Source organism: Mauremys reevesii, linkage group 16 (genome assembly GCF_016161935.1).
Source record: "Mauremys reevesii isolate NIE-2019 linkage group 16, ASM1616193v1, whole genome shotgun sequence".
In the NCBI taxonomy this organism is placed as follows: domain Eukaryota; kingdom Metazoa; phylum Chordata; order Testudines; family Geoemydidae; genus Mauremys; species Mauremys reevesii.
In genome coordinates this window covers 41,108,568-41,134,668 of record NC_052638.1, presented here as the reverse complement: position 1 = coordinate 41,134,668, position 26,101 = coordinate 41,108,568, and the positions used below count along the sequence as shown (strand labels likewise).

General features: G+C 60.0%; 3 protein-coding genes across 4 annotated transcripts; 1 reads left to right on the top strand and 2 right to left on the bottom strand.

Moving 5' to 3' along the window:
- Nucleotides 1–3,088: 3,088 nt before the first annotated feature.
- On the bottom strand, nt 3,089–8,047 carry LOC120384613. The gene is made up of 6 exons (XM_039503578.1): nt 7,924–8,047; nt 5,869–5,976; nt 5,241–5,380; nt 4,695–4,791; nt 4,406–4,530; nt 3,089–3,985 (listed from the first exon to the last, which is right to left on the bottom strand). The coding sequence occupies exons 1-6, from the start codon at nt 8,006–8,008 to the stop codon at nt 3,809–3,811; spliced, it is 732 nt and encodes a 243-aa protein (XP_039359512.1). The 5' UTR covers nt 8,009–8,047; the 3' UTR covers nt 3,089–3,808.
- Nucleotides 8,048–10,834: 2,787 nt separating this feature from the next.
- SPATA2L (spermatogenesis associated 2 like) lies at nt 10,835–15,103 on the top strand. 2 transcript variants are annotated; one of them, XM_039503547.1, is made up of 3 exons: nt 10,835–10,867; nt 11,421–11,727; nt 12,758–15,103. In XM_039503547.1, exons 2-3 carry the CDS (start codon nt 11,422–11,424, stop codon nt 13,898–13,900), a joined length of 1,449 nt encoding a protein of 482 aa, XP_039359481.1. In that variant the 5' UTR covers nt 10,835–10,867; nt 11,421; the 3' UTR covers nt 13,901–15,103. The 2 variants fall into 2 exon arrangements, with proteins under 2 accessions (XP_039359481.1, XP_039359482.1); XM_039503548.1 differs by lacking the exon at nt 10,835–10,867 and adding an exon at nt 10,927–11,074.
- Nucleotides 15,104–16,317: 1,214 nt separating this feature from the next.
- On the bottom strand, nt 16,318–23,525 carry CDK10 (cyclin dependent kinase 10). Its single transcript, XM_039503549.1, has 14 exons — nt 23,373–23,525; nt 21,731–21,803; nt 21,304–21,375; nt 21,015–21,117; nt 20,737–20,818; nt 20,059–20,126; nt 19,780–19,832; nt 19,584–19,653; nt 19,356–19,415; nt 18,959–19,082; nt 18,749–18,888; nt 18,157–18,209; nt 17,949–18,075; nt 16,318–17,264 (listed from the first exon to the last, which is right to left on the bottom strand). The coding sequence occupies exons 1-13, from the start codon at nt 23,517–23,519 to the stop codon at nt 17,972–17,974; spliced, it is 1,149 nt and encodes a 382-aa protein (XP_039359483.1). The 5' UTR covers nt 23,520–23,525; the 3' UTR covers nt 16,318–17,264; nt 17,949–17,971.
- Between the last annotated feature and the right edge of the window lie 2,576 nt (nt 23,526–26,101).

Sequence of the window (26,101 nt, the reverse complement as noted above, 5' to 3'; positions counted from 1 at the left end):
GCCTGGGGGTGGGCGGACAGATCTGTGCTAGGAAAAAGCTAGAGCCGAACGTGGAGGTGACTAACAGTGCTATCGTGAAGCTTTCTATAGCCTTACCTGGAGTCCTCTGCCTGGCTTTGGTGACTTGTCTGCAAAGAGCCGAGGTGGGGAGAGAAGGCAATAGGCCTGGGGTCTGTCCGGCAGGGAGCCAGCCAGCCAGCCGGGCTCTCAGTTGCCCTGTGCTGTAACTCCGGGATGTGAACAGGGAGCGCAGGATACAAGGAAATCTTTTTGCACATGACCTATGGAACTCACTGCTGCAGGATGTTAGAGGCAAGTAGCTTAGCAAGAGTCAAAGCCGGGCTTAGACGTTGCCAGGAGCACCAGGGTGAGCAGGGGCCTCGCTCCTCCTGCTCGTGGAAGAAGCTGGCGGCCAGGTGGGCTCAGGAAGGAAAAGTCCCGCCATTGGGGGATCGTGCTGCTGGCAGAGGGGGTGTTTCAGGGACTGCCCTCCTTCCCCCGGAGCATCCAGCATTGGCTGGGCTTGGAGACGGGCTGCAGGCTGACTGGGCCAGCGCTGTGCCAGGGTGCAGGGGGAGCTGAGCTCAGGGCTGGAGCCTGAGGCTGATGTGCCCTGGCAGGCGTGAAAGTGCCACTGGCAATGCTCACCGCTCCCGGAGTGGGGCGGGCTGCGAAGGAGCACTCGGCGCCGGGGTAAACATGCAGCCATGGAGGCGCAGGAGCATGGCCCCGTCCCTGCATCCTGCCCGTGGGCCCCGCAGCAGCAGGGGGCCATCCCGCCCTTCGCTCCATGCTCTGTGCACTCACGCAGGTTCCCCAAGCGCCTGCTTGAGCTGTACTGCGAGGAGACACGGAGCAAACCAACCTCCTGGTACCCCAGGCCAGAAGTGAGGATGGGTGACGGGGTGGCTCACTTGCTGATTCCCTGGTCTGTTCATTCCCTCTGGGCACCTGGCACTGGCCACCGTTGGAAGACAGGACACTGGGCTGCATGGACCTTTGGTCTGACCCAATGTGGCCGTTCTGATGTTCAGGCTGGCAGGGGACTGAGTCTGGGGGGGAGCCACCCCCAAGGGGCAGCACTGGCTCCCACACGAGCCACCCACCCACACGAGCAGCAGCCCTTCTCCCACCTATGGAGCCACCCTGGGAGGTTCTGCTGTGCTGAGCCCTGGGGTGCCAAGAGCACCCTGTGGAGCTACGGGACGCAGGCGGCCAGAGCAGGAGCCTTGGCTGAAGCCAGGCTGGAAAGAAGGGGGCAGCCTGGAACCCCTGGGGTCTCTCTCCTCACCCCAGGCACCTCCCCAGGCCTGGCCTGTGTGCTGAGGAGACGTTGCCTTGTGGTGCTGGCAGGCAGGGACAGAGCCAAGTGGTGGGCGCAGTGCCCTTCTGCAGCAGCCCTGCGTGAGGGCAGCTGGCTTGGTGCCCAGGGGCTGTGGGAACCCCCTTTCCGGCAGGGCCTGGGGAGTAGCCATTCTCCATCGCGGGATGGCAGTGGGCAAGGAGGCATGGGGCTGCCTGGCCCTGCATCAGCTCAGCAGTGCTGGCCTGGCACAGGGCATGGATCAGAAACCCCCTGAACCCCGCAGGCCAAAGTGGTGTGAGTCAGTGGGTGGCGCCCCCTTCGCCCCCCCACCCCCGAGCTCACCAGAGCAGGCCCAGCCCCTGTGGCTAATGAAGGGAGAGGTGCTGGGTGAGGCAGGGAGGGAGCCAGCCAGGCTTGTAGCAGCAGAGGAAGGGACTCGGGCCGGCCCGTTACCGCTCGTCCGGCTGGAGGTGCAGGGCCCAGGCCGAGCTGGGTGCCAATGCAGCTGCTTTCTTGTCCACTCTGCCCCCCTCAGCTGGGAGCCCCTCGCCCAGGGGCGCGAGGGCTGGGAGGAGCGTGGGGGTGAGGAGCAGGCTGGCGTTAGTGACGGCCTGGTGCCCGGGTCAGAGCGCGTGTGTGCGCATTTCCCTGGCCAGCTGCTGGGGGGTGGCCCCATGGACACCCTTGCAGGTGCCCCGTCCTGGGGCAGGGGACCATGCCACACCTCATGGCGGTTCCTTCTAGCCGTCGCCCACCCGGGGCCTGGCCAGGGGAAAGGGGGCAGCAAGAACTGGTCACTCTCAGGGTCCGGGGGGCCAAGGCCCCAAGGCGGGAAGTAAACGAGTGTGTGAGCAACGTCGGCTGGCCTGGCGCCTGCTCCCTGCAGTGCACCCTAGGCAGAGGGGCCCAGCTCAGAGCCGAGGCCAGGCCCGCAGCTGCTAGGGGAGGGATGCTGGGCCTCGGAAGGCAGCAGATATCAGAGCTGTGCTCTGCCTCGGGGCCTGAGGAGCTGGCACAGGGGGTGGGGTGGGGTGTTGACAGCCATTGGGACAGCAGGTGGCCACCCTCTGCCTCCATTGCATTAGCCCGACCAGAGCCTCTGCAGCCACCCGCCTGGGCTGGTCGTGTCATCATGACAGAGCTGCCGGGGGCTGGGGAGTGTGTCTCTGGGCTGAGGCGCTGGCCCATTTCTCCAGGCTGCAGGGTGTGGGGCGCTCCCCACCCCCGCCGGCCCTGCCCCCCGTGCGCGGTGTGGCGGGGCGGGCTCAGCGCGGAGAGGCAGTGGGTAGAGTGAGCTGGCAGAGCAGCCAGGCACTGGCGAAGGTGATGCGGATTCAGAACGAACCCTCCTTAAGGCCGGGGAGGGGCCGGGGAGGGTCTTGCTACCCGTCCTGCCATTCTTCCAGAGCCCCCCAGGCTCGCCCAGGCCTCACCCCAGCCAGGGCCCTGCCTCATTCTGGCCTGGAGCAGCCCCTGCTCTGCTAGGCCTGCACTGTGGTGCCCCTCGCACCCATGCCCGAGCTGCATCCCTTTGCTAGGCCTGGCAGGGGCTTCTCAGGCAGGAGCAGACTCCTGCTGGCGCAGTGACATGGGACGGTGTTGGTACAGATAATGTTTATTCAAACATGCAGGACCACGAGACACCTACTGGGAGCACAGCGCCAGGTGGAGGTAGGCAGACAAGGTGCAGGAGGCCTGGTGCCAACTGGAGCATGTGACTTCTCAGAGCTTCACTGTGATGGAGAAACCAACAACAGGGTCTGGGGCCCAGGGCTGCACGGCTCGCGAGCACCCTGAGCTCCCCTGCTCTAGGGATGGGACACTGAGCAAGGGGCCTGGCCAAGCTGGGAGAGGCGTGCGGAGGAGAGAGCAGCGTGGAAGGGGCCTGATAAAATCGCAGCCTCTGAGAGGTGGAGGGGACGTAGGGCAGGCTGTGGAGGGCAGGCCGCTCGCTGGCTGGAAGGATGGACCTGCCCAGCTGGGCACGACTCACCAGGCAACCGGCTGGAGAAGGAGCTGAAATGTGGGGCTTGCCCTATGGCTGCTGGGGACCCCAGGGCGAGCAGGGTGCTTGGGGCTGGCTTCCCCCTCCGCTGGGGCCACGGCTGCTCCTCACAGAACTGCCTGCTGCCCCAGCCTGAATTCCTGCCAGGGCTTGGGAGCAGAGGTGCCAGCCAGAGCAACTGCTCGTTCCTCCCCTTTGCCGCTGGGCCAGGGAGGAGAGAATGGGGCTTAGAGAGGAGAGGATCCTGGCTCCCCAGCAGGGAAAGGAGGCATCAGCTGCTCTTGCTAGGCGGTGAGCAAGAGCACAGAATGACGCGGTGCTGTCCGTGCCGGTAGCTCCAGGGCTGGCAAGGCAGCTGCCGCTCAGAGTCAAGTCCCAGCTGAGCTCACCCATCCTGGCCGGGGACCGGAGCATGGGGCAGATGTACCCAGAAGCCCTGTACAAGGGAGCAGGGGGGACTAGAAGTGGACACAGCTCGAGAGGGCTTTGCAAAGGCCTCAGATCTTCCCTTCTAGGGTCAGGGTCTTCAGGTCGGCTGGCGAGCGGGCACACAGCACGGCATGGGAAACGCTCCCCTTCTCGACCAGGGAGGCCACTGCCTCGCCCACCTCCAGGTGACTCACGTAGCCGGGGCGCAAACGCTCCGGGGTCGCCACCCCCATGTCAATCTTCACCTGCAGGGGAGAGCGGAGCCAGTTATGCCCAGGCCGTCCACCACCGGCTGGCCAGGAGGGGGTGCCCTCACCCTGGGTAGAGTGGAGCAGAGTCCCTCGCCCACGTTAATACCCACAAACCTGCCCCAGCTGCAAGGGGCCCCATGTTACTTGTATCGTCCTGGAGCAGGACCCCACTGGCCAGACACACGGAGGGGCCTGGGCTGCCGAAGGGGCTGTCGAGCAGCAGCTCTGGGCACTTTTGCTGACCTACATGAGACGCCAGCCAGTTGGGGCTAGCACCAGGTCAGCAAGGGGGCCAGGCCTCACTGGGCTCTGCTCCATCCCCCTGCAGACCCCAGCGAGCAGGCTCCTGGAGAGGGGGCAGGGAGAGCTGTGAGTGCCCCTCCACCCCACCCACCCCAGCCAGGGGGCACTGACCTCGTTCAGCTTGCAGGGCACGTCTGGGTACTCCTCCCGGACCACCTGGCAGAAGGCCAGTGCGCCCGCAGCCCCCAGCGTCAGGAACCCTGTGCCTGGCATGAGCAGACGCTCACCAGCCCCTCCTGAAACAGAGAGCGCCCGTTGGCCGCGAGAGGGCGGGGGATGCACACAAGGCCTCCTTGCAGCCCCTGCTCACCAGAACCCACAGCCGGCCGCATGGCAGCCCCTGCTGGCCCAGTCAGCGGCGAGGGGCTCTCCCGTCGCCGGGGGCTGGGCCTCCCCTCACCTGTGATGAAGGTGTAGGAGCCGCTGGGGTTCTCCTGGACCAGAGGGAAGAATGCTTTCCAGGACGTAAAGGTGCTCAGCAGCAGCGTTTCCAGGACCTGGCGGGGGGGGGACCACAGGTCAGACACGACTGTTTTCTTTCCTGCAGCCGCATCCCACCCCCCTACCCCCATCACACCTCTGCTGCAGGCTGCTGATCTGTGCATCCCGAGACAAGGCCCAGGGCCAACAGGGACTGGCTGCTGCCCCAGGGACGGCCGCCCTTTGGAGACAGCACAGCACTCCAACACGGCGACCTCCCTAACCCAGCCCTGTCCTGGGGTCGCGGCTGTTCCCTTCCCCAGGGGCCGAACCTGTTGTCTCCACGGCGCTTCAGCGGCTACTGTCCTGAGGCCTTGCACAGGGTGGCACTACCTGGCTGCGGCTTTACAAGAGCACAGTGGAGTCTAGATCCCAGCCTAGCTCCCTCAGCATCCCCGCTGGCCCTCCCTACAGGCTCCCTGCCGCCTCCTCCCCAGAGCCAGCTGCATCACCTGCCCACACCCACCCGGTGAAGCTCCTGCAGCGTCTGAGTGTGGGGGGGCCCTCCCTGCCACCAGCTGAAGCCCAGCGACGACACCACGTCCGTGACCTTGCCAACGCTCTTCAGCAGGGCTTCCTTGGCGGCTTCCGCTCCCTCCTCGGACCCTGGAAGGATTTCAGCAGCGAGTGATGCCCCGGCACTGGGCCCAGCCCTGCGACAGCAAGAACTGGGCCCAGCCCTGCGACCGCAAGAACTGGGCCCAGCCCTGCGGGCAGAACCCAGCCCTGCCCTCGCTGCAGAGGGGTCCATGCAGGAGGGTCCTGGCCGATTACATGTCTCTCTCTCTGGGCGAGGTGCCTTGCCCGCTGGGCCTCGCTCGGGCATAACTAGCTGAGTGGAGCTGGCTGCAGCAACATGCTCCTCTAGCACGGAGCTCCCAATGTGCAACAGAGGCCAGCTGGCTTGAACACTCCTCTCGGACTCTTGCCCTCTCCTCCAGCAGGGGAAGCCCTGGAATAAGGGGCTCCCTGGAGGGACAGCCTGACACCAAGTGTCTCCCCTGGGCACTGCTATCAGCCCCACAGCTCCTCAGCCAGCGTCCCTGGGAATCCTGCCGGCAGAGCTGCAGGCTGGGCCCGGCCACATGCCTTACCCACGTCCCCGATGAGCGTGTGCAGACGGTCACGGGTCGGCGCTGGCACAAAGCTTTTCAGTTTCTCCAGCCTGCTTCCATCGCGGGAGACGACAGCGACTCGGAAACCTGCGAGCAAGAGGGTGGCGGGGAGACGCGGCCCGAAGCGTCCTGCAGCCGGCTGGAAGGGAGCTCGCGAGCACGGCCCCTTGGTCCCCAGCACACAGAGCCTCTGCCCAGCACTTCCTGGGGCCTCGCACACCAGCATTGTTCTGTTAGCAGGGAGGGGTCGCGGCTTGTCCCACTGGGCGTCCCAGGGACCAGGCCTGAGGTGGCAGCGCAGCTTGTGCTGGTGAGTGAGGGAGTCTCCGGAAGCAGGGACAGTACCCTGGGCTAGGGAGGGAGGGAGGCGCTCCAGGCCTCCATTCCCTGCTCTGCCGCTGGCTCCTGGCCCCGTTGAATCTCCATCTCCCAGCTGAGGAGGGGTGATACTGACGCTCCTCCTGTAGCAGTACATCAGGAGAGCTGGGGTGAGGGCAAGCTGCTGCGTGCTCCGGGCTAGCACAGGGGTGTGGGGAGGCCCTGTGAGCCGGGGTGATGGAAGGAGCATGTGTAAAGCCAGACCCTTCGCCTTCCCCTCTTGCAAGGGAGCTGCTCTCCCTGTCTCGTGTGACCCGCCCAGCACCCAGGCCCGGGGTGAGCCGCAGCCTTGCGCACACAATGCCATGTCACGGGGCCTGCGCTCAGGGCAGATCACTTGAGGGGGAGGGGGAACTGCCCCAGTGGCCTGCTTCGCCACAGCTCTGTGCAACATGTGCAAATACGGCTGTGCCAGCGCCACACTGCTCCCACCAACCCCCACCGCAGGCGTCTGGGTGCTCGGCTGGGCGTGGCGCTGTCAGGAGAAAACACCAGAGTCATCTCTCTCTCCCCCATTTATGCTTGCCTCGGCACGTGGCTCTCCCTTCAAACGCAGGGCTGGAAGCAGAGCCGTTCATCAGGGCATCACGCCGATACAGAGCAACAGCTCTGCCCACACTGGGACCCAGCCACCTTCTGCCCGTGGCTCTGGGTGGAGCCTTCTACACATCAAACTACCCCTCGGCTGGAGGGTGCTGGCGTCCTAGAGATATTTAGGGCAAATAGCACCAGAGCCAGGCTGCCGTGGGGTGAGCGCTGGGGATTGGGACCGCTGGGGGGCAGCAGGGTTTACCTAGGCAGCAGGTCAGGCTGGTACCTCTGAAAGGGAGTGGTCCTGATTTCTGCCCTAATCTGGCTTCCCAGGGCACGTACCCTATGCAACAGCAGAAACAGATGGCAGCGAACAAGCCACTGGTGCCAGGGGGCGGATGAGATGGTACCTCCAGCTCTGCTACCTAGGACTCTGCTGCTGGCTCAGGAACGTGGATGCCAGGCTGCAGCCAGGCAGAGAGGAGGCGCAGCATGCAGGTGCAGGGTGCACCGGAGTGCCAAGGGCAGGAAAGCCACCCACCATTGTGCCATCGATGGCAGAATTTGCACAGGCAGCTCCGCCAGGGCACTCGCCCCTCCTGCACGGCCGTGGCTGAGCTGGGAGCAGTGCGAGCCCCAGCCGGCCCAGGCCCTTTGCTCACTAGGGTGGGGCAGAAGAGAAAGGCTGGGCTGAGCAATACATCGGGGCAGCCGGCACCCACAGCAGGTTTCCCCTCACTCACGGGCAAGGTCCTGTTCCCCCCTCCCCAGCAGGGTGCTCTCAACTCAGCTCCACCCCAGAGTCAGCTGGCTGCCTGGCCAGGACACAGCAGCTTTTTGGCCCTGTTGCTTTTTGGCCTCTGATCTAAGTGTCTGCAATCATCCAGGAGCTGGCAGGGGCTGGTCTCAGCAGGAAGGGACCTGGCGTCACCCACTAGCTGTGGGTCAGGCACCTGGGGTCTAGTGTGAGTCTTCGCTCACGCCGGGGGGAGAATCCAGCATCGCAGCCAAGACAAAGCCCACGCTGCCCCTGCCAGCCCGTATGTGGCTGTGGTTAGAAAACAAAATCAACCACCTCCCCATCATCACCTCTGCCAAACGCCCCACTCAGCCGGCTGCCCTTACCTCTCTCCAGCAGTGACTTCACTATCCCGGCTCCCACCGTGCCAGCCCCTCCCAGCACCACGACCACTCTGTCCGAGGCAGACATCCCGCGGCCAGCTGGAGACCAGGCTAACGGCAGAGACAGGCACAGGCTGTGGTGGCTCCCAGGCAGGGAAATAAGTAGGGAAGGTGCATACCTAGCTCCACCTCCAACTCCCACGGCCACACCCACTGCCCACTTAGCCCCGCCCCCTGCTTCTGCCCCCACCCGTCCTTTGCCTCCTGTCTCACTGTTGCTCACTGGGTCAGTTGGGACTCAGTGGGCCTGGGACAAACGCCGTCGGGCCACCCTGGCTGCCAGCGCAGGGCTGAGTGCCTCGGCCAGTCTCAGTGATGGGGCTCCCACCCCTGCCTCTGGGAGACTCTGCCATCCTGCCAGTCTCCTGGGTCCATGCCAGCCCTCCCCTCGGTCACTGCCCCCTCCTGGCAGTCATTTAGCCGAGAGCCGTGGCTAGCGAGGTCAGCTCCCTCCCTCTGCCCACCTCGGTGGGTTCCTCGCCAGCGCAGAGGTGCCCAGAGCGAGCGCAGCATGTGGCGGCAGGTACCCAGCGCCCTGTCCACAGTGCCATCTCCTGCTCTCTGCATCGCCTCACTGCCCACCCCCTCTCTCCCCTGCCTGGGCTCTGTGTCCAGCTCCCCCTCTGGGAATGCCCCAGGGAGCCGCCTCCTCTGATCTCAGCCTCCTCGTGCATGTCTGACGCCTCCTCTTCTGGGCCATGCTCTGCACAGACAGCTCCCCGGCACGCCCACTGCTCCCTCCTCGCTCTCTTGGCAGGGCAGCCTCTGACACGGGGCCACCCCGTCCTTTGGGATTCCCCCACTGCTGCACAGCGGGGACTGGGCACTGCCATTGTGTGGGTGCTAACTCAGGGCAGGGTGGGGTTCCTCTACACCAAGACCACTGTCCCATTGACTCCTTTGCCTTCTGCTCTGCTCAAGCCACAGACCTACCTGCTTCTCACTCCCATTCCCTCCACTCCGGCTCATAGCTACCACCTCTGCGAGGTCTGCTGCCTGGCTCCACACTCCTTTGGCTCGCCCCTGGCTCCCCATCCACTTCCCTCACCTTAACAGCTTCTCTTGAGCATGAAGAGCAGCCATGAGACGAGCTCCCTTTCCTCCCCTGCCGAGCCCCATGAGCCTGAACTCTCCGTCAGCCCTCCCACCACTCCGAGCTCTTCGTCACGCCGGCCACACATGCTGCGGCCTGCACTGGAGTCCCGTCAGCTCCCCTTGAGTCTTCCACCAGCTCCCCAGCTCCGTGCCGTGCAGCCCACCTCCTTCCACACAGAGCAGCATAGCCATGTGCCCACAGGCTGCCGTGGGCTCCCTGTGGGCTTCAGGGTCCGGTTCAACCTCTCTGCTCCTCTTCCAGCTCCCAGTCGCCTCCTCTCTGCCCCTCCACCACTGATGGGAGAGCCTTCTCCTCTGTCACTCTTGCCATGTGGAATGGCCTCATGGCATCTCTGCAACGGGAATATCCAACCTCTTTGCTCCTTTGTGGGCCCCTCTGCTGCAGGGCACTCTGGGTGGGACTGGCTGCACGATCAGGGCCTGACCCAGGTGTGTGCCACAGACAATCCCTTCCCCCCACCCAGGAATGGGATCAGCAATACCTGTGTTTGGGGCGGGAAGGGTGTCTGTCTTTCAGTGAAGTTAGCACTGCCAGTGCTGGAGCCGGATAGCCCCCTACATCACCCCCTCCAATGTGGGTGTGCTTCCCATGGCCAGGCCGACCTAACATTCCTGCCCACAGCCCCTCCACGCCCTGCAGCAGAACCAGCCTGGGACCTGTGCTTTCCGCGGGCCAGCCTGCCTGCACTGCGGGTGCATTAGCACTGGTCTTTGTCTCAGGCAGTGCCCGCTGTGGCAGGCTTGGCCCCACCCCAGGAGCTCACTATAAAGACAAGGGCGGCTTTAGCCAGCTCCTATGATGCCAGTAGGATGCATCCCAAAGGAATTCTGCAGTGTAGACCAGGGCTGGGGGTGTGACTACTGACCTCAGGGCAGACTGCCGGACCCTAAATTGCCTGTGAGCTCGACCCAGTATTCGATTTCACCAACCAGTTCTCAAGTGTAAACCCCTCAGGCACTAGAACCACCTTAACCAGGAGTCAGACAGTCCCCCTGGGTGCCCCGCTCTGTCTTGCCACCCAGGTGAGCCTGCCTTTGTGACAGATGGGCCTTTACACCAAGGATCAGCAATAGTCAGGTCGAGGCGAGTCACTAACCCACCCCCAATTGCACGGCAGATCTCACCCCAAAGACAACGCTGGTAGCCAGTCCTAGAATAACCCCTCTCAAGATTTATTATGTAGGACAAGGAAACAAGACAGGTATTGACAAGGCCAAAGCAGCAAGACACACACACAAATGAGTTCCAGTTGTAAATTTCAGCAGGTAACAGACGCTTGGATGCTCAGCAAGCTCGGTATGTTCTCCAGGGCTAACCCCGGCCAACCACTGGGCAGCTTCCCTTAGGCTTGGTGATCTTTGCCTCTCACAGTGCAGGCAGCATAAAGTCACAGATCCTTCTTCCGAGCCCCTCTCACCCCTGCTTGGAGTTGCAAACTCCGCTGTTGGGAGGAATTCACTTGCAGGCCGGGGGCATGGGCGGGACAGGGGTGTGGGAAGAAGCCCAGCCCGGCCCCCGTCTCTGGGCTCCGCAGGGGTCACACGGAGAACCAGGCCTCCCTGCAGCTCCCCGCCCCCGGCCACTGCCTAGCCCAGGGGCCCCCGGCCATGCAGGCCGCCTGGGCCGGCAGGGAGGGGGTTAACCCACCAGTGGGCGGGGCGCCAGGAAGCCCCGCCTCTCAGCACGTGACCTCCGCTGGCCAGGGGGCGGAACGAGAGGAAACCGGAAGTTGTTGCCCGGCGGAAGAGCGGAGAGACCGTGGGCCGGCAGGTGAGTGGTGCGGGGAGTGGGGGGGCCTCCGCCTCAGCCCCCCCGTACCCCACCAAAGGGGGCAGGGCCTCTGTCTCAGCCCCTCCCCTTACCCCAAGGATGGGGGAGGGGTCTCTGTGTCTCCGCCCCCTTCGCCCCATAGGCTTTGGGGGGGGTCTCCATCTCCGCCCCTCCCCCCTTCGCCCCCTGTAGCGGGGGAGGGGCTGGGTATGTCTGTGTATCCAAGGTGTCTTCGGGGGTGACAGGACAGTCCTGGAGGGAGGGGCCGAGGGTTGGCCCCACCCCTCCCAGCCCCTTCCCCAGGCAGGGCACTGGCTGCTGAGCAGAGGAGCAGAACAACCCCCCCAGGCCCGGGAGTGGCTGGCAATGTCCGAGTGAACCGCTAAGGGGGGGGGAGGGAAGCTGGCCTGACTCTCAATGGTGGAGTTGGAGCCGGGCGGGGCAGGGCAGAGCTGCCCCTGTTTAGGTTGCACAGGACTCTCTGGTGGCCCTGGGTGGGTGCTGCCTTTCGTGGGCTCTTAGCCACTCACCCCTGCCCTCTCCGCGGCTCTAGGATGGGCTCCAGCTCCCTGGTGCAGCAGAAGTACCGGAAATGTCTGGAGAGGGATTTCCGAAGGGGCCACTCGGGGGTCTGCACTGACCTGGCCCTGAGGGAGTGGCTGCGGCAGCACCTGCTGGCAGATCCGGAGCTGCACTACGCCCTGCGGGATGACGTCTTCGCCACGCTCGCCAGCAGCCTTCGGGGATGGGACGCCCTGCCCTTGGCACTCAGGGGGCTGGCCAGGGCCTTTGAGGTCCTTGAGCTGGCAGCTGTCAATCTGCACCTCCTCCCTTGGCGCAAGGAGTTCAGCACAATCAAGGTGAGCATTGGTGTGTGGTCATGGTGCCGCCGGGCTGCACCGCTGTCTCTCTTGGGCATGCTGGATAGAGACATGGAGCTGCTGAAACCGTGTGCAGGGGCCATTCCGAGCAAATCACTGAAGAGAGAGAGGGTCACTCCAGGGACTTCAGCACAGATTCCCTGGGGTGCAAATTCCCCAGGGGAATAGAATATTCAGGCCAGTCCCTCGTGTAGCTGATGATTACACTCGTGCCCAGACAGATCTGGGATTTGTTAAAGAGACCCACCCCCTCACTGGGAGCGGCGCGGTCCAACCCCAGGACGGGGAGTCAGGAATGATCCCTCCTGCAGCAGCATAGGTGTGTGTTGGGCCTTTAGACAAAGGGATTCCACCACGATGGAAAGCCCGCCTGTGCGTGTGTGGCCCCGAGTGGCTAGAACACGAAGGGGCAGAGGTACTTCATCTCTGGGCGGCGTCACTGTGTGTGTGGCCGTCACACAGTCTCGGGTTCAAGGTGATTGGGACAGCCACAGAAATGGGCCGGGGGCTCAGGGCTGTGTAGGACCTGGGACTAGCTAGTTCCTTGATGCAGTGGGTCGTGTCTCCAAAGGAACCCCAGTGCAGCAGGGGCAGGTCCCTGAGGCACCCGCAGCAGATGTTAGGAAGGTGAATGAAGGTGAGGAGGGGCACCGCCCCGGTCTGACTCCACTGCCTTCCTGGGAGTTGAATTTCCTGCCCTGCCTGGCAGGCCCGGGAGCTGTGGCATCCTCTGGTGGCTGTGCTGCCTGGAGCGCCCTCCCCACTGGGGCAGGCTGGAGGCTAGTGGTGGCCTGCGGTGACTGTGCTTTGGGCTGCTGGGCAGGGGCTGAGAATTCAAGGTGCTCTCAGACTGCCGTGGGCTTGGTGGTGCTGATTGCCAACAGGGTGGCTAATTGCTCGTTGTGTCAGTGTTTGTGGGGCGCAGGCGGGGTGGTGAGGTCACCGGGTTAGACTGGCTGGGAGATGGCCAGCTGCGTGCTCAGCAAATAACGCGGTGCTGCTGTTGCAGATGTTCTCGGGGGTGTACGTGCACTCCCTGCAGGCGGCGCTGTCGGACAGTGACATTGCAAAGAGCTTCCACAGGATGGGATATGTGAAGAGAGATGACCATCACCTCGTGGTGTCCCAGCCACCTCCGGGAGCTGAGCTCGTCCAGGCTGCCTGCGGCTTCTTTGCAGCAAGGGTGGAGTGTGAGATCCTGGGGGAGATCCTGTGGCAGCTGGAGCCATGCCAAGTGTCTGCTGAAGACCTGCTCCAGGTGCGGAGGGGCACCAGGGACCTGCATGACTGTGTGGAGAAACTACAGAGACTTGCTAGATGGCCGAAAGGCAGAGAGCCCAGAGCCAAGGCAGCTCCTGGCTGTGCTGAAAGCATTGATCTCTATGGGGATGAGCTGCAAAGCCCAGAGGCTGCGACCCTGTACAGTGAGCCCATGGGAGCCAGGCTGCAATCACCCCCATGGGCTTTGTCCTCCCGGGAGCTACACAGGCCTCCCATCTGGGAACAGAGCCCCACCCTGTGGGGTGAGGCTGTTGGAGTACCTGGTCCTGAGGATCTCGGGGGAAACGAGGGAAGGATCTGGGAGAACCGGGGGACTAGTGAATCTGGCCAGGAGCAGCCTTATAGAAATGGGCCCAACTCAGAGGCTGCCGCCTTCTCTTTTATCTCCTTAAGAGGGGAGCTTAGCAAGATCAGTGACTCAGTCTCTCCTGAGACCACGGGGAGCACAACCCCTTCTCTGAGCTCCCCTTCTGACACTGCAGTGCTCAAGCCACACGCGGCAGCAAGCTGCCTAATGCCCCGCTCTGCTGGCAAGGTTATGCTCTCAGAGTGCAGAACTGCCAGATTCTTGCCCATGGCTACAGAGACACCATGGGAGCTGCTGCCTGCTGCCCCACGGCTAGAGAGCAGAGAAAGGGAAGTGCTGGAGTCACCCTGCTACCAGCTGCATTCATGCCTGATCCGAGGTGCTCTCCCCTCCTACTGCTGTGCCACATGCTGCCTGCTCCACGCCAGCGGCTGTGATGCCATGCAGACCTGCAGGAGTAGCCACTGCATGCAGGAGCTGCAGAGTGAGCAGCAGAAGCTCCTGTGGTTACGGAGGACCCAGGTGGACATGCTGCTGAAAGAAGGCTCTGGGGCTCAGCCCTAGCTACAGGACGAGCTGCCTCCCCAGTGCCTGCAAATGCTGTGGGATGTGTCAACCAAATCCTACCTCTGGGGGAAGCATCAGGACTTGCCTGATGACACCTGGTTCTGTTCTAGGGGAAGCCTCTAGTGGCAGAGCTGATTTCCTCCCCCTACCCCGCTACAGCAGTGCTCTGTAGAGACTTGCCCCAGATCCTCCTCTGCTGTAGCTGCCTACAATAACCCTGCCCTACATTCAACACTACTACTCTTCCCTCCCAACTCCCATAAGCCAATTCCAGGGATTGGCCTCCACTGGGTCTCTGGCATGATCTCCTGGCCCTGCTTAGTCACAGCTCTAGCTTCCCTCGTCCCGAGGAGCAGGGGCCTCTTATCTCACAGGCTTCTCAGAACAGCCTGAAATATTGGACCTAGGTACGGACAAGGAGAAATGAGAGAGTTGCTGTTTTTCAAGCGATTCCCTTGAGTTGGTGGAAGGATGCTGCTCTGTCCAGGTGCTCTGTGGCATGGCCCATGTGGACAGCTCTGCCCCTGCCCCAGGAGAGAAGCACAGATGAACTGTCCACCAAAGGCCAGCCATGAGAGGAGAGATGGCGGCTTGGGGGAAGATCTTGTGCTGGTTCTACCCATTGCTGCTCAGGCTGACTGGCCTTAAGGTTCTGGGTGGGACAGAAGGTGCCCAGGGGAAGAAGGGTCTGGGTTTAGGCTGGGCCCTGGCTCCTCCTGGCAGTGGGTGTTTGAGCTAGAGCAGCTTTTGCCCCAGACTGATGGGTCATATGGAAATGACAGGTGCTTTGAGCTGTGTGCATGTGCCCATTATTGGGTGATGTGTCTCCCACACCCTGCCTGCCTCAGCTGCCCTGGGCGAGCTGACAGCCTTCAGGGAGTTAGCAAGCTAGGCTCTTGCCCTGCAGTATCCCCTACTACCAAATTCTTGTCCTCATGAGCGCCGTGGCACTTGGGGTTCTCCACAATCAATGGTTGCTGGAGCTTTGGAGGAAGGGTTACCCTGTTAGTCCCATGGGATGCAGTGCAGTAGGAGTTCCCTTGTCTGATGCTCTAGCTCCTTGGTCAGCAGAGCCTTAGGGATTCAGTTCCCATCTCCCCAGGGCTCAGCTCTGATGTCTCAGGACCCTATTCCTCTGCCTAGGTCCCTGCTTGCACCTTTCCTGGGTGCTTTTGGGCACAGCAAAGCTTCTCCTTCCTGTATCAACATAAGAAAGGCCGTACCGGGTCAGACCAAAGGTCCATCTAGCCCAGTATGGAGTGAACCTAACAGGCAATGATCAAGTGATCTCTCTCCTGCCATCCATCTCCATCCTCTGACGAACAGAGGCTAGGGACACCATTCTTACCCATCCTGGCTAACAGCCACTTATGGACTCAGCCACCATGAATCTATCCAGTCCCCTTCCAAACATTGTCATAGTCCTAGCCTTCACAACCTCCTCAGGCAAGGAGTTCTGAAGAAGAACTTCCTTTTATTTGTTTTAAACCTGCTGCCTATTAATTTCATTTGGTGACCCCTAGTTCTTGTATTATGGGAATAAGTAAATAACTTTTCCTTATCCACTTTCTCAACATCACTCATGATTTTATATACCTCTATCATGTCCCCCCAAGGGTTAAGTGGAGTGGGCACTGGCTCCTGGAAATGACAGCCAATCCCCTCCCCATGTGCACATGCGCACAACCCAGCTGGAAACTCAAAGGCAGCAGAATGCTGGACCCAGGAAAGCCAAAAAGGGGGCTCCCTGCTGCTGTTGCCTGGGGGGAAGGGGACCATGTCCCCCTCTTGCTACGCTGTTTAGAGCAGCAGTGCCAGGGCTCCTGGCTCACACTCAGGGAGGGGAAGCTGAGAACACTGGGGATGGCCCCCAGTTTCAGTGTGAGGTGGCTGGAATCAGTGCCAGCAGCCAGGCACTAAACAGAGCCCCCTGAAAACCCACCCCAGGTGAAATCCAGTGGTGATGAGTGCTGTACCTTCCAGGGCACCGGGAGAGTGCGCAATAGGATGGCACTCCTGCCTTTCAGCTGGCCCACTGGCCAAGTACCCCAGCCCCTCTGGCTGGGTAAGGCCCCCTTCCCAACTCAGCTCTTGCTGGTAACCCTGTTCGACTCAGTCATCTCTGCTCGACTCAGAACAAAGAAAGAATGTTGTCTATCACCTCCACAGTTACCTAATAAAGTGTTTTTCTTTCTAGCCTGGTATTCTGGCTCCCGGGCAGGGTGTGGGAGCTTATCCTATGCCACACAAATTCCACCTGCCCATTACCAGGGGCTCTTGCTTCAGACTTTCATGTCCTTAACTCGCTGATGGCGGTGGCTCATTAACAGAGGGTGATCTTGTTAAGAAGCTCCAGGCGATGACGGGTAGAGGGGAAACTGTGGCTACCCAAGCTGCTGAGGGTGCCGTGTGTCACAGCAGAATGAGTCAGAAGCCTTGAGATCTCAGCTCAAGACCAGCAGGATTGGCTCAGGCCCCTGTGGGGGTGGCACAGCTCCTGGAGGAAGTGATGGCACTGCTGCCGTACACTGGCTGAGGGGAGAGCACCTGCAGCTGGGGTTTTCCAGCTGGGCTGGGAACGTTTGTCACTGCGGCCCCAGGGTGCACGGAGGTGGGAGAGTTCTGAGATAGGTCACTACATTGTGCTTCCAGGACTCTGCGCTCCCCGTCCTGTGCAGCGTTAGGTGACGGGAGAGCTGTGACACGCTACACACAGCAGCCATTCCTCCCTTGTGCTGGGCCGGCTGCCTCGGGTAAACAGGAGAGCAGCTCTGCAGGACTATCCATTACAGCTGACACTCACACGACATTTTATTGAGGGCAGGATCACAATGAGGAACAAAGAACCAAGGGACTTTTCTAAGTGCAGCTTCCAGCTTGTAACAAACCCAGCAGCCATTCAGGGTCAGGCAGAACCTCTTGCCCCGGCTGCCCACCTAGCTCAAGGTTCTTTTCAGCCCATAGGAATGTGTTCACACATTGCCCTTCCTTGGAGCTTCTGCCAGGGGCTGGTGATGGGCCAGCCACCATGAAGGATGCGACTGGCACTGGGTGGAGAGGGGCGCAGGATAGATACGAAGTTTGCCCTGACTGCTCTCTTGGTGCAAAGATGATAGAACAATCCACAGCCCTCGAGCGTGTCTCCAGCAGCTGCATTTGAGTGGAAGTTTGGGGTACCGTTCTCCTAGGCAGCGCTGGACCACCCAGCAGGAGGCACCCTGAGAATGTCGACAGGTCAAGAGGAGCCTGTACTGCGTCTGCCTTGGGTCCTATAGCAGCTGGTTACAAATCCTCCTTCAGCTCCTGGCGCCTTCCCAGCCTCTGTTTTGGATGTTCCCTTTATCCGCATCTTTGTCCAAACCTTAAACAGAAGAACGCATGTTGAGGAGTGGGAGTGAGTAATCACATGGACTGGCTGAGGCTGTTGCCATTGTGGAGAACACCAGCTTCTGGGGAGTAGGGTGGGAACGTAGAGTCCTCCAAAGCATGGCCTGAGCCCTGTGGGGCCTGGGAGAACCACATGCTGCCTTAGAGGCAGCGGAGCTGGGCCCCGGGCGGGGAGTGCTGCGGACCGCATGCTCACTCACCCCCAACGCATGGCAACACGGGCAGCCGTTGGGCATGAGAGTCTGCACATAAAAACAAACCAAACTTCCCAGGGACCAACTCCTGCGACTGAAGAGGCCAATAGGAGGGAGCGGGCACCTTCCAGGGCGAGAGCAGTACATTGACTGGGAGGTCTGTTTCCCCACTCACAGATGGGGCTGTCTCTCCCCCAAACAGTCCAGTACACCAAGGCTCCTCAGCTGGCAAGTAACTGGGAAAACTGGCTCCCAGTCTGCACTCCCAACAGGAGCTAGGCTCCAGTCTTTTGCAAGCGGTTTAACCTGAGAATCCCGGGGCAGAAAGTGAAGTGGGGCAGCCCAGTAATGCTGTGGCCTCCAGTCACCTGTGGTTTTGTCTAGTCCTCATCACAACCCCCTGCCAGGTGTGAAAGTCTCAAGCCAGGAGAGGCCCAACTGGGGCAAGAGAAGATCGTTCTTACCTGGCAGAACAGAACGTGCAGCCTCAGGGCTTGCCGCGCTTGCCCTGGCTCTCCGCCCCGGCACTGGCGGGAGCAGCTCGCTTGTTGCGGTGGTGGGGGAAGGTGGGCATGAGCTCCGGTTCACAGGCTGGGGAGAAGGGGAGAGGAAATGAGTCTCAGGAAGGGCTCAGAGTCCCATAGGCCCCAATGGCGCAGAGGAGTCACTTACGCAAGGGCTTTTCTTTGAAGTAGGAGCTCTCCAGGCAGTCTCCCGCTGTCGCCCTGGGGAGGCAAACGCAGGTTACAGGAAAAGTCCATCATTTCCCACAAACACTCCCTCTGCTTCTTCAGGAAACCTCTGTACACGTGAGACCTTCCTTGTGCCCAAGCAGCTCAGCAAAGCTGTGACCAAGCCACTGCTTTCACTTCCTGTCCAGAGGGCAATGCGCAGTACATCCCACGCTGGGCTCCTCTGCATAATCCCGGAGGCCCTGCGTGCCCAGCGGCACCTGGCTGGGGAGCAGTATAACCTGGTCCTATAACGGTCAGACACCCCCATGGTCTTGCGGTAAAGGGGGCAGCAATGCCTGGGGGATCAGCCCCGGGAGCAAGCAGCACTGCAGCTGCATTACAGGGGTTGCCCAGTGCTTCCTGGGAGCTGACAGCTCCCCCACGCACTGCAGCTGTTTACCCCCCAGGGGAACAGCCCTGCCTGGTGGGAGGGTGGCAGGAGCCACACCCACCCCATACACTGAGGAGCCCGGGCCCCACATCACACTGGCAGTTCCACGGCCCGCGCTGGGCTGCAGACGGCTCTTTACCTCTTCTTGGGGTCATACATGAAGAGGAAGTTGAGCAGGCGAAGCCCAGCTTCCGACAGCCATGGGAACTTGTGCTTGAGGTTGTTGTAGGGCTGCTTCCGCAGGGTGTACTGGCTCACTAGGGGCAGCTTGGAAAAGCCCTGGGGGGAAGGAGACATGCGAGGGTCAGGGAGAGTGTGGCAGGGTGGGGGATGCAGAGCGAGCACTTACTGGCCAGATGTTTTCATTGGGCGTCCCCAGCAGCTGCACTATCAGGTCAATCTGGTGGATCTCCGAACTGCCTGGGAGTAACGGTTTGTGGGCCAGCAATTCCGCGAGGATACATCCCACTGCCCTGGGGAGGGAATAGGTCTCCTGGGTTAGTGGGAATCAGACGCACAAATCCCTTGCAGCAGACTCCTCCTCCTTTGCCCTCAGCAGCAGATCCCTCCTGTTGCTGTAGACTCACCTTGGCCCTGGTTCAGTACGAGATCTTTATACAGATGTGAACATTGCTTCCTGAGGTACCAAGCTGTTGCCCTGACCCCGGTCAGTCCCCTGGCTGGCCCCCAGCTAGTTCTGCAAATTCCTGCCCAGAGCATTACTCTCCAATACGAGATCCCCTTACCACATATCTATGCCCGTGGTCTGGGTCGTTGTTCCCAGCAGCAGCTCTGGGGCCCGGTACCTGTGCAACATAATGAATGCAGGAATTACGAATCAGTGGAGCTCCCAAAACTTGTCCAAGATGCTTCCCATTGTCTCATTGACCCAGATTGACTGTAGGGCTGACCCACAGCCTCTGAGGGGGTCCATGATAGGGTGACTCCCTCAGGACTAAGCAGAACCTACTCACCAGAGGGTGACGACTTTAGGGGTCATTGGTTTTAGTGGCACTCCGTGTGCACGAGCCAGCCCAAAATCCGCTGCAAAGAGAGGGCAGTTTCAAGGTCAAAAAGCAGGCCAGCTACTGCCCTTGCCTCTGCATTGCAAAATGAGAAAGCTGGAAGCATCTCTGGAGCTGCATTAGCAAAGGTGACAGGGGAGCTCACCTATCTTCACGCAGCCTTTATCAGTCATAAGCAGATTAGACACCTTCAGATCCCTGCCATCAGAAAGAAGCCATGATGGTTGTGTTAGAGGCAATGCTTCACAGGGGGCCATTCCATGCTGCCCAAAGTACCTGCTGCTCCAAGAGGGCCTCCCTCTGCCCCACTGAGAGCCAAGGAAACAGCCCAAGTGGCACAGCTGGCTCCCAATGTCCAGTGCATTACCCAGTGCCCCTCCCAGACAATCCCTTTACCCACAGTGCCTTTCACTCCACCCCTTACCTATGGATGATGAAGTTCTCATGAAGATACTGAAGGCCCTTGAGTACTTGCAAGATGATACACTTCACCTGCAAGCGGTGGGAGACGGGATTAGCAAGACAGCATCACGTTAGTACCTAACATGTCTCTGCATAGGTTCCTACCCTGCCCTCATAACTCCAGTAGCTCTGCCTTCCAGTCAAGCATGAAGCAATCTGACTAACAGCTGCTGACAGCTTATGCCCTGGCTCATTTTATGCAGAAGCTCAAGGTCAATGCAAAGCCATGCGCCCTAGTTTGGAGCCCAAGACCCAAAACATTGTAACAATGGGGTTTTCTAACTGCAGTGATGCAGACAGGGCTTAATGCAGGCAGCAGGCAATGCCCCATATCACAAAGGGCCAAGGAGGTTAGATTATTCGACCCTATGCTAGACAGGACAGGTCGTTAAGTTATGATGAAATCAGGTCATGTGACCTGATGACTGGCAGCCAATTTACAGACTGGCATCGGTCTCCCAGTGCCCACCACTAGCTCCACCAACACGACCGCTGCAAACTGCCTCAATGGCCTGGGCTGGAATCTGCATCCTTGGCTGTAGGTTGAGCAGTATGTGCTGGTAGCCTGCTCCCGTTGGTTAGAGCCACAGCACCCTCTTACAGCTGGGAGCGGTAATGCACCGGCACAATCCACCTGTACCTGAGCCTCAGAAAAGGGCGTCTGCATGTTCTCAAGAAGGCTGGCGAGATCCTGTTCGCAGTAACCCATCACCAGGAAAATACTGCAGGAGACACACACCACAGTCAGTCACCTCACTGCAGTTCCACTGTGCTGACCACCCCCACCTCAACGCGCACTCTCCACCGCCACCACGGGTCATCCAACTACCATTCCTGCCAAGGGTAAGGGCAGGGAGAGTACTGTGACATTCCTCCCGAAGGGAGAGCAGTGCAGAGCCAGTACTATGGGACTGTTACCTCTCCAGATGGTTCCCCACGACAACCTCCTTCAACTCCACGATATTGGGGTGCCGAAGCTTCAGAAGCAGGGTGATCTCCCGCAGGCTGCTGATGGGGATTCCTGCAGAGTGGTACTTGAGTCACGCATTAGCACTCCCCCCTCCAGTCCCCTGGCCTGACCCGAGGCTCTGATGTGGCTGTGCAGGGCTAACCACATTTCTGAAGAAGTGTTTTAAGAGATCCCTCCCCAGCCCTAAAACCCCAGAGCTTCCTAGGAAAAGCAACTCCCCTTCAGCTCTCCCCTTACCATCTTTCTCCTTGTCCATCCGCACCTTCTTTAGTGCCACAATCTCATCCGTCTGGGTATCTCGAGCACGGTCTGAAACAGTAACACACGCCATGTGGTCAGTACCTGGAAGACAAGCCTCACAGCAAAGTGAATGCCTGATCCACCACTGACACCATTCACCAAGTGAACCATTAACCATCACCTCCCAACACTGGAGTGGGAGGGAGGGTTAACAGTGAAACCCCCTCCAACTGATGTGCTCACCACTGGGGAAGAGACAAGATCCTGGAAGATGGGCTTCAGGCTGTGCTGGGGCTGCCCTTACACGTAGGGACCTGTGCCACTGAGTATTTTCCAGTGGCCTGGGGCATTGCTGTCAGCACCCCCCACTGCAGGAAGCAAACCAGCTCCCGCTGCTGAAGCCTGCAGCAGATACAACACTTACACACGATGCCATAGGTCCCTTCCCCAATTCGATTCAGCTTCTCAAACTCCTTCACGCTCCGGCACCTTCCCAGCTGAAAGCAGAGAGCCATATCACAGAGCAGCCAGCCCCCTCCCCAGAGCTGTCTTGGGGGCAGTGTTCAATTATTAGGGCTTATGATTTTCATTGTGAAGTTAGATTTATCTGGAGCCCTCCGGAAGCTGGAATATGTCATTGCTGGTAGCCGGAAACACCTGTGTTCCACCAGCATGAAACCACCACAAGACAGATGTTAGTTATGGTGCTTAATGCACGGCTGGAAGGCACTCAGCTACTAGGGTGATGAGCACGGTTAACAACTATAGCAGCGGTTCTCAAACTGTGGGTCAGCACCCCCTTTTAATGGGGTCACGGGGGCTGACGTTAAACTTGCTGGGACCTGGGCCCGAAGCCCAAGCCCTTGGTGGCAGGGCTCAGGGTTGGGCTTCAGCCTGGGCTCAGGTTACAGGCCCCCCTGCCTGGGGCTTGGACGGGCTCTGGCTTCAGTCCCCCCGCCCCAGGGTGGTGTAGTAATTGTTGTTGTCAGAAGGGGGCGTGGTGCTATGGAGTTTGCGAACCCCTGCACGATAGGTAGAGGAGCTATCTGACAGCGTTACAGCCTCTAGACAGCGAATGTAGGAGCTTCAGAAAGGCCCAGGGCATCATGCTAGAAGCAAGGAGTTAGCGTAAGGCTCATGGGAACATTACTGTTTGGACACTATTCTAGCCAACGCTTCGCAGGGCAACCTGCCGTTGATTTGCTTTGTGAAATGGCGTGAGAGCAATGGCGGCCCGTGCCAGCTATCGCTGGGCTGTGCCCAGCATCTGGTCACATGTTCCCAACTCTGTGTTTGCAAACACACGTGTCATTTCCATGCACCGTTACCGCCACTGCGCATGGAAACGTGGGAACTGAATTGTGATCAAATGTCAGGCTGTCACTGCCGCGATTTCCACAGCCTGGAGGTCTCCCTCCTTCTCCCCACCGCACCCTGCCCCAGCCTTCCCTCCTTCACCCCTCCCCATTCACTCTACCCCGCCCCTCCTTCCCCCACTCCCCTCTGCCCCACCCTTCCCCATTCTCCCCTCCCTACCCCTCCGTCCCCACTCTCCCTGCCCCATTCATCCCTCCTTCCCCACTCCCCTGCCCCACCCTTTCCCATTCACCCTGCCTTCCCTACTCCCCCCTGTCCCATTCACCTCTCCTTCCCCCCCTTCCCCCTTCACCCCTCCCTACCCCTCCTTCCCACTCTCCCTGCCCCATTCACCCCGCCTTCCCCCACTCCCCTTCCCCATTCACCCCTCCTTCCCACTCTCCTGCCCCATTCACCCCGCCTTCCCCTACTCCCCTTTCCCATTCACCCCTCCTTCCCCACTCTCCCTGCCCCATTCACCCCGCCTTCCCCACTCCCCCTTCCCCATTCACCCCTCCCTACCCCTCCTTCCCCACTCTCCTGCCCCATTCACCCCGCCTTCCCCTACTCCCCCTGTCCCATTCACCTCTCCTTCCCCCCCGTCCCCATTCACCCCTCCCTACCCTGCCTCATTCACCCCTCCTTCCCCCCCAGGCGCCACAGGGGGGGCGCTGCCTTAACCCTTTCGCGCTGGGCCCACGCCCGCTCACCCTGTCCCCGGCGGGCACCGGGAAGAAGCCCCCGCCGCGCAGGCGCTTTAGTCGCAGCACTTCCGGCTCCTGCTCAGGGCAAGCGGCCTCCGCCATGATTCCCGTCCCCGGGGGTGGGGGGGAGCCGCGCGCTTCACCACTGCGCATGTGCAGCACCCCGTGGCTCTTCACCGCGCCGGCGCAGTACCCTCCCCTCAGAGTCTCTAGCAACGGTTGCTATGCAGGGCCTGCTGGCTAAGGGCCGACCGGGGGCTGCTGGGGGGAATCGGGGATGGCCCCGCGGGGGTGGGGAAGCGCCCCGGTGAGCGGTGGGGAGGGGGCCCTGGGTGATGAGCGCCCCAGCAGGGCCCGGTGGGGAGTGCCCCAGTGAGCAATGGGGAGGGGGGGCGGTGATCGGTGGGGAGGGGGCCCTGGGTGGGGAGTGCCCCAGTGAGCAATGGGGGGGGGCGGTGATCGGTGGGGAGGGGGCCCTGGGTGGGGAGTGCCCCAGTGAGCAATGGGGAGGGGGGGCGGTGATCGGTGGGGCGGGGGCCCTGGGTGGGGAGTGCCCCAGTGAGCAGTGGGAGGGGGCGGTGATCGGTGGGGAGGGGCCCTGGGTGAGTGCCCCAGTGAGCAATGGGAGGGGGCGGTGATCGGTGGGGAGGGGCCTGGGTGGGAGTGCCCCAGTGAGCAATGGGGAGGGGGCCCTGGGGAGTGAGCTGCCACCTGCCCAGGTTTTCCCAGGATTGCCCCTGGTTTGAAGCCGCTGTCCTGGATGAAGTGGTTCCGATGTGACTTTTTTACACCTCAGAGGTGGCACCCCCAGTGTCCCGGCCGGGCCCCCCGTGCAGTGCTGCCCATGGAGATGGCGGGGCCCAGGAGGGCATGTTCCATCTCGATCAGGGCCGGCTCCAGACCCCAGCGCGCCAAGCGCGCGCTTGGGGCATTTTGCCGGGAGGGCAGCAGGCAGCTCCGGCGGACCTCCCGCAGGCATGACTGCGGAGGGGCCGCTGGTCCCGCAGCTCCGTTGGACCTCCCGCAGAAATGGGCTTGGGGCGGCGGAATTCCTAGAGCCGCCCCTGATCTTGATCTCTCTGGTTTCAGTTCCCTCTGGGCGTGCTGCAGTCCCTGGGGGCTGGGGGCTTGGGCCAGGAAGAAGTGCAGCTTGCTGGAGCTGCTGTCTCACATGGGCCAGACCTCCTCACTGAACATGATGGACAGTTGCGAGCTGCTCCATGTCATGCTGTTTGGGATGGCGCTCAGAGAGCATGGTCATGATGAGCATGGTAGAAATACCTAGAGAGGATCTGGCCTCAGGCAATGGGCAGAAAACCAGCCACAACTCATTTTGCTGAGCAGAAAAAACAATGATGCTCTTGCTCTTTTCAGAAATTCCAGATTTGGAGGGTTCACATATTCAAGGTGGTTTCTTGGGAGCTGTGAGTAATAGAGAGGGAAAGGAGATGGCCAGCTTGCCTAGCAGTGCATGTACTACAGACAACCCCCACCCCAGAAATGGCCACATCAGCAATAACACACAATTAACCAGATGCTACTTTGTGGTGGGGGGGGGGGTCATTTCGTTCAGTAACAATTTGTTGTAAGGCAATGCAGATAATATATGGTGCAGTGAAACCTGCTCTACCTGCTAATCATGATGGCTCTATCTAGTGGCTGGACTTATTACAGCTGAAAATGTTTGAAAGCTGTCTGTTGGAGAGAGGAATAGGGGCAGACATTTTAACACCGTTGGCATTTCATTGGAGGGAATGGAAATCTGATACGATTATCTCTCTGGTAGGGACAGTTAGTAGTAGGGTGACCGGATGTCACGATTTTATAGGGACAGTCCCGATATTTGGGGCTTTTTTTTATATGGGTCCCTATTACCCCGCCCCGTCCCGATTTTTCACATTTGCTGTCTGGTCACCCTAGTTGGTAGGTAAGAAATCTCCGAGGCCTGGTAAAAGTTGCTATCAGCATCATGTTCACCTGCATTATTTAATGAGCACGCCTATGTGTCATGAGGCAGAAGCTGGACCATTTTGTCAAAAGCAATTTAGGTATTTGGAAAATGAAAACACTTTCCACAGCCAAAAAATCTCCACCATGGTGGAATGGACAAAGACTAAAAGCTAAGATCAAAGGCCCAGATTCACAAAGGTGTTTCAGGTCCTAACTTCCAATAATTTCAATAGAAGTTAGGAGCCTAAATACCTTTGTGGATTTGGACAAAGCTTTTAAATACAGAGCATATCAAATTTAAATCTGTCTGGAGTTGGGAGACATGGGCTCTATTCCTGTCTCTGCTGTCGAATTCCTGAGTAACCTGCCTCAGTTTCCTCAGTTGTAAAATGGGGATAATGATACCAACCTACCTCCCAAGAGTACTGTATGTCTTAAATTCATTTATATTTGTAAAGCACATTGATATCCTTGAATGGAAGTTGCTATAGTTGTGCAAAGTACACTCATTATTAGACGGCTGACCATACTCACCAGCAGTACTGAATTAATATTAATACATTTTTAAAACTGAGTAGGATAGCCTTGCAAAATTCTACTCAGGTGAGGCAAATTATTTTTTTTAACAGGCAATTAAAATGTCCTTTTTTTTGGTCATTGCCATCCTCTTGATACAGGTGAGCGAATAGATTTTGTGATGACCAGAGATGCAGAGTATTCTGAACACTAGGGTGTGGTTAGATGTTGATAGATGTTTGGCTGTGTGTGTGTGTTCCCTGCGTGTG